Below are 6,378 nucleotides of genomic sequence, written 5' to 3'. Positions count from 1 at the left end.
ACTCCCTGTACGCCAAATGCGCCAGCGCAGCGATGAGGCGAGCCGAGGCGGCCGCCTACGCTGGATGCGTAGCGCTGCGCTCCGTACGCCAGGAGCGCAGCCGAGACCCCGCCTCTCTCCGGGCTGGACTGGGCTGGGCTGGGCTGGGCTGGCGGGCGCAGCGTACGGAGCTGGCGCAGGGGGCGCCGGCGGCGTGCGCAGGAAGCGGCGGGCGGGGCGGGGGATGAGTGTGCGGTTTTGAGGGAGCGGCAGGTTCCGGCCCCGCGGGACGCACGGGCCGCAGCCATGAGCTACGACCGGGCCATCACCGTCTTCTCCCCGGATGGGCACCTCTTCCAGGTGGAGTACGCGCAGGAGGCGGTGAAGAAAGGCTCCACGGCGGTGAGTGAGAGCGGCGGGTGCGCCGGGCCGCTCGCTGAGGGAAGGCCGGCGGTGGGGCCTGCGCCTCGCCCGTCACCGAGCGGGCTGCGGGGCGTGAGGCAGCCCAGGGGGTGCCCTGAGGCGTTCGGGCTGGATTCTGGGGATGGAGCTGCCTCAGACATCGCCGTTTTCCTCAGCGGGTGCCGTGGTGTGTGTCAGGCTCCGGCTCAGGCCGTGACTGCGGGTTTTGGGGGGAAAGGCGGAGGTTTTGTGCACTCAACGCAAAATGTGAGGCTCGGGGCGGGCACCGCGTCGTGCCCCGTCAGCCCGGGAGGGCCGAGCTGCCCCTGAGAGAGCGAAGGTGCTGCGGACCCCAGGAGAGCGCTGATCCTGCTCTGTGTGCTGGCAGTGGTAGCGTTCTGTGCTTGTGCACACGCGGATCAGCGGTGCACTGGGAAACCTGTCAGTAAAAGTCCATAGAAGTAACTTTCTGGCTCCCAGGTTTCGCTTGTCTCAAGGTTTTGCTCAATGAAGGGTTTTTTTTTCCATTTGGGGGAGAAAAAGAGGTATTAATTTCCAAATAACAACATACCTGGAAGAAAATCTATTGCCTTTGGGGTGGGGATAAACGTAACAAGATTTAGTACCAAATAGGTGGGCTTTTTTTTTCCTCACAGATACTAAAAACAGTGTAAAAGTGGAGCAAACATCAGAATCAACCTCGGTCTCTCTCTCGTTGAGTAGTTGGTTGAGTTTAATGTTTTTGGAAATGTCTGCGATGCTGACAGCAGGGTCACTCCGTAAGGAAAAATGATTCCCATCACCCTTAAAGAACCAGTGGGAATGAGTGAGAAAGGCCAAAGGTTTCTTTTGTCCGTGGTGCTGGAAAAGGTGTATTCAAAGTATGAATGAGGACATGAAGGCAGCAGCCTCCTGACTCATCAAGTTTTACTTGCTCTAACCTTCAGTGTTCTGGGTTCTGCCTTGAGCAGTACCAGTGGAACAGCTGTGGTGGGAGTTTTGTTGTTGATCCCACTTCTGTGGCTGCACAAACACTCCTGCTGGTACTGGGGAGACTGGGGAAAACAGGGCTGGTGACAGAAGTGGGAATGTGTCTCTTGGGAGCCACAGGGATTTAGATTGGTGTTAGTTGATTGTGAAACTGCACCCTGGAATCTGCTGCAGGTTTTGTTACATCAGCCCTTCCCCCACGCTGTGGCAATAGGAAATAAAATCCTGATTTCAAGCTGAAATAACATTTACGGGGAGGGGGGTTTGTGTGTTCTGGTTTTTCCTACTAATTTCAGTGCACTCTGAAAGCTCAGCGAGTTTTGGGGCCTTAAAAGCTTAACTTTTTCTTCTTCTTTTAATGCATCGAAGGTTGGAGTACGAGGGAAGGATATTGTTGTTCTTGGTGTGGAAAAGAAGTCTGTGGCCAAACTGCAGGATGAAAGGACCGTACGGAAGATCTGTGCTCTGGATGACAATGTCTGCATGGCTTTTGCAGGTACATGCTTCCCTCAGGGTTTGGCAATGGCTGGAGCACATTTGGATTCAGAGAACATAAAATACTTACCATAAGAGGCTGAGAACTGTGGGAGGGAATATGGCTCCACAGTTGCTTATTCTTTGTAAAAGAAGAGTAGCCTGCTCTATGGGTGAATATATACAGAGAAATAATGATCTAATGAGGGGAAATCCATATTAAAGTTCAACTGGACAAGCTTTGCTGTGCACATAAAGCTGCCTTGTAGTTGTGGCACTGCATAAGAAATAAACCCAGTGCATGAGAACTGAGATTGCTTTGCTAAGTTGCTGTTAGCTGAGTGCTGTCACCCTGTCAGTAACATTCCCATCACCTGGCTCGGAATTGCCTGTGTTCCCTAAAACTAACAAACATGAAAGCTGTAAACTAACCCCCCTGCTTGTTTTTGGGTACGTTGGGTTCTTTCTGTTGCCTTAAAAATGCAGCAAACCTGAGGAAGTGTGATCTCATTTGCTTTTTCCATTGCTGTCACACTGGCCTCGTGGGCCTTTTGAGGCAACACTGGTTGTGGTGTTTGTGCAGGATGAGTCTGAGAATTCTCTGTCATTCCAGGGCTGACAGCTGATGCCAGAATAGTTATAAATAGAGCTCGGGTGGAGTGTCAGAGCCACAGGCTGACCGTGGAGGATCCTGTCACCGTGGAGTACATCACACGCTACATTGCCAGTCTGAAACAGGTACGTTGGACCCCACAGAGATGCTTGAAGATACATCCTGATGAACAGAACTCCAGACTTAAGTATGTCTGTCCCAGCCGTGTTCTACTCAGCTGGTCAAAATCGGTGCAACAAACCACGTTTATTGGAAGTAGGGATGTAGTAATAGAACGGGGGGGTGATGACTGTTTGGGTTTTCTTCCAAGATGAAGAAATTAATTAGCACTTGCGAGTGCTGCATAATGACTTTTGTGATATCATCACTCTGCTGATCCACAGCTCTAACTTGTCCTCACAACAACAGTGCTTTGTTATAGTCAAAATGTCTTCATGGCTCCTCTTCACTTCTTGTCCTACTAAGCCATTGCAGGGAGGGATAAGAGGGGAGCAGATCAGTGCAGTACTGAATATGGTTTATGTTTCATATTCATTTAACTATAGCATCAAAACATGCCCAACTGCGCTCTGTGACAGACTTGTGCATTTAGCATGTATTAAACCACAGGCTTAGCTCTCTGCCCCTCAGCATCACCCAGCAGTTAGGGGAGCTCCTCCTGCGAGCTATGCTCGGGCAGCACACTTCAGAGATATTGGGAACAGGGATTGAACAATAACCACCTCTTACCTGCTTTGTGTAGGGTCTTCTGTAAGGTGTCTCCTGTGGGGACAGGCTGAGAGAGCTGGGCTGGGTCAGCCCAGAGAAGAGAAGGCTCCTGAAGGGACCTTAGAGCAGCTCCAGTGCCTAAAGGGGCTACAGGAAACTGGAGAGGGGCTTTGGACAAGGGCCTGTAGGGACACAACAAGGGGAATGGCTTTAACCTGCCATTGAGAGGGGAGATTGAGATGAGCTCTTGGGCAGAAGTTCTTCCCTGTGAGGGTGCTGAGGCGCTGGCACAGGGTGCCCAGAGAAGCTGTGGCTGCCCCATCCCTGGCAGTGTTCAAGGCCAGGTTGGACACAGGGGCTTGGAGCAACCTGCTCTAGTGGAAGGTGTCCCTGCCCGTGGCAGGGGTTGGAACTGGGTGAGCTTTAAGGTCCCTTCCAACCCAAACCAGTCTGTGGATCTAACTTTAGCAGGTAGGTTGGTAAGAGCCCACTAAAAATATTTCTAGTGTTTTTTCTTGTTGTAACAAGTTGTCTGCTTTCTACTCTCAAAATGATTTAGAACTGCTTCTGAAATAAGTCTCTCCTCTCTCTGCTCAGAGATACACACAGAGCAACGGGCGTAGGCCCTTTGGTATCTCTGCTCTCATCGTGGGCTTTGACTTCGACGGGACTCCGCGGCTGTACCAGACCGATCCCTCTGGCACATACCATGCCTGGAAGGTGAGTTGGTTCTGCCTCTGCAGAGATGGGATGGAGTATTTGTGAGTTACTGTCCCCTTTACAGAGGGACTGGTGTAGGAAGGAGATGTCACTGACCAGATGGAGGTGGCTCACAGCTGGAGAAATCCTTAATGAGCAGATTTGCTGTGAATGGCAGCTGCAGTTGAGCTTTACTTGGGAGATCTTGTCCTGTTTGCAACAGAAAAACCCCAAACCCAGCACAAGTGTCTCTGTGTGACACATTGGAACTAACACGTTCACTCTCCTGAAAAACAGATGGGGAATCACAGAACGGCTTCAGACCATGTAATTGTACAACTCTTATTTCTTGCTTACTCTGTCAATGAGGCTTTTCTGAACCTCCATTGTCTTTCCCCCTGCCCCGCAATGTTTCCAGGCCAATGCCATTGGCAGAGGAGCCAAATCCGTGCGTGAATTCCTGGAGAAAAACTACACTGATGAAGCCATTGAAACAGATGATCTCACCATCAAACTCGTCATCAAGGCGCTTCTTGAGGTACATCCCTTCAGTGACTCCTCCCTTATGGCTGCACTGACTTCTTCAGTGGGGAAACCTCTGTGCATGTCACAGGAGAGACCTGTGACAGGGTCTGTGAAGCTGTTCCTTGTGGGATTAAATTCAAGCTTCAGAGTATTTGAGGAACTGTTTCTGTAGCTTACACGGAATTTAGTGGCAGTTCTGGGCATTAAAACAAACACACCACAGAGGTGCTGCACCCCAGGCAGAGCGTTTTACTTCTGAAGTTTAAGAAACAGCAAATATCAGGAGGCTGATGGTGGCCATGGGGCTTGCTCCCAGGAGGAAAACCCTTATTTTTGAGCTGTTGCACTGCTGCTGTAGCAGAGCATAGAGCCAGGGAGGGGAATACTCCCTTCTGTACCCGTCATGACCTGAAGGGGGTTGTTGGGAGCGTGTCCATTCAGTAACTGTGACACTGACCCACTCTCTAAGGTGGTGCAGTCTGGAGGGAAGAACATCGAGCTGGCCGTGATGAGGCGGGAGCAGCCGCTGAAGGTGAGTGAGGCCCTTGTTTTGCTCTTCTCCCTTCCCACTGTCCTTGTTGAGCTGCGTTAACCTCCACCCCCTCATCTCACATCCTGTCCTGGCCAGAGCTTGTGTTCCTTGGTGGAGGCCAAGGAATGTTGTTGTGTCTGCACAAGATACCTGGGTCTGGATAAATCCCAGCTAACCCTCGCTCTGTGCTGAAACAAAAACCTCTGAGCTGTGGTAGGATCCTGAGGGGCTCCTGTATTCCTGTTCTAGATCCTGAACCCTGAGGAGATTGAGAAGTATGTTGCTGAAATTGAAAAAGAAAAGGAAGAAAATGAGAAGAAAAAGCAGAAGAAAACAACATGATGAATGAAAGGCAATGGCTCAGCTGCTGCTTTTTAACTGAAGCGATGGGTTATTCTGTATAGACCACGTGTAGGCATTCCATTTGTCCATACTCTGCCCCTCGGGAGACCTACAATAAACCTACTTAGTGTTTTTTTTTAAAGCTGTTAGTCTGAAATTGTCCATTCCTTGGATTTTCCTTACCTGGGAGCGGTTGGTGGCTGCAGCCCAGCACCAGTGACCCATTAAAGGACAGAGCCTTCGGTTGCAGTTTTTTCCTGGGACACTTCACTCTGTTAATGGTGGTTCCCTGCCCCATCCCAGCTGTCAGTGGCTGTCTCAAGGGTTGGGTTAAAGCCTCAGCAGAACAGAACGAATATGGAATTCTGCATTTTTTCCCCCCTAAAGCATCTTCAGATATAAATAGTGAGGCTCTGGCCATAAGCCCTGTGCCAGGGGGTGGTGGTGGTTTAGCTCTGGAGGGCAGCACAGGGGCAATGGGATCATGTTTTGAGGGGTCAGCATAAGGACTGGCTGCACAGGTCCATCTGCACAGCATGGGGCAGGACCTGGTATTGGCTGCCTGACTCCTCTGGTTCACAATGAGGGGTTGCTGGTGCAGTTGCCCACTGGGGAGTGACAGACTGGTGGCTTCCCAAAGCTAAATACAACCACAATGTACACCACTGTTGAGCCATAAAGCTCTGCTCCTGCTCTTGTATTTGCCCTCACCTTGCTGCCTCTGTACTGTACCCCCCACCCCAGGAGCTGGATTTCACTCTGTTTCTGGGCACAGTCCCTGTCCTGGTAATTGGGTGACCAGGGGCCACCTGCCCCATGCTCCAAAGCCCTGCAGGGCAGGAGCTGCTGGGGAAAGCATTAGGCATCAGCTACAGAGAGCAAGCTGGTGGAATACAGCCTTGTCCCATTCACCAGCCTCCAGCCAGGAATTCTGGGGAATGTGCTTGGAGGCTGCAGTGCTGCAGCAGAGCCCTGGGGCCACCAGCAGCATTCCCAGTGGAGAAGGGCTCCCAGTCATGGGAGCAGAAGGGCTGAGCTACAGCCACAAGTCCCCTCACTGCTCCTGTGCACCAGTGACCCAGGTACAGCCCAGCTTGGACACAGCCACAGCAGC

The 6,378-nt window shown here is 51.6% G+C and overlaps 1 protein-coding gene across 1 annotated transcript; it reads left to right on the top strand.

Annotated features, from left to right (window-relative positions):
- Positions 1-131: 131 nt before the first annotated feature.
- PSMA7 (proteasome 20S subunit alpha 7) lies at positions 132-5,407 on the top strand. Its single transcript, XM_030502759.1, has 7 exons — positions 132-381; positions 1,741-1,867; positions 2,459-2,583; positions 3,764-3,886; positions 4,284-4,403; positions 4,860-4,922; positions 5,172-5,407. Exons 1-7 carry the CDS (start codon positions 286-288, stop codon positions 5,262-5,264), a joined length of 747 nt encoding a protein of 248 aa, XP_030358619.1. The 5' UTR covers positions 132-285; the 3' UTR covers positions 5,265-5,407.
- Positions 5,408-6,378: the final 971 nt, after the last annotated feature.

Source organism: Strigops habroptila, chromosome 13, assembly GCF_004027225.2.
Source record: "Strigops habroptila isolate Jane chromosome 13, bStrHab1.2.pri, whole genome shotgun sequence".
Lineage (NCBI taxonomy): Eukaryota > Metazoa > Chordata > Aves > Psittaciformes > Psittacidae > Strigops > Strigops habroptila.
Note: the sequence above shows the minus strand (reverse complement) of the source record. Positions and strands in the feature narration are given on the sequence as shown.

Excerpts from the sequence above, each read along its gene's own strand:
- PSMA7 (XM_030502759.1), top strand. The coding sequence starts at position 286 with ATGAGCTACGACCGGGCCATCACCGTCTTCTCCCCGGATGGGCACCTC. Across the intron at positions 3,887-4,283 it reads GCACATACCATGCCTGGAAG|GCCAATGCCATTGGCAGAGG; the intron begins GTGAGTTGGTTC and ends CAATGTTTCCAG. Across the intron at positions 4,923-5,171 it reads GGCGGGAGCAGCCGCTGAAG|ATCCTGAACCCTGAGGAGAT; the intron begins GTGAGTGAGGCC and ends TTCCTGTTCTAG.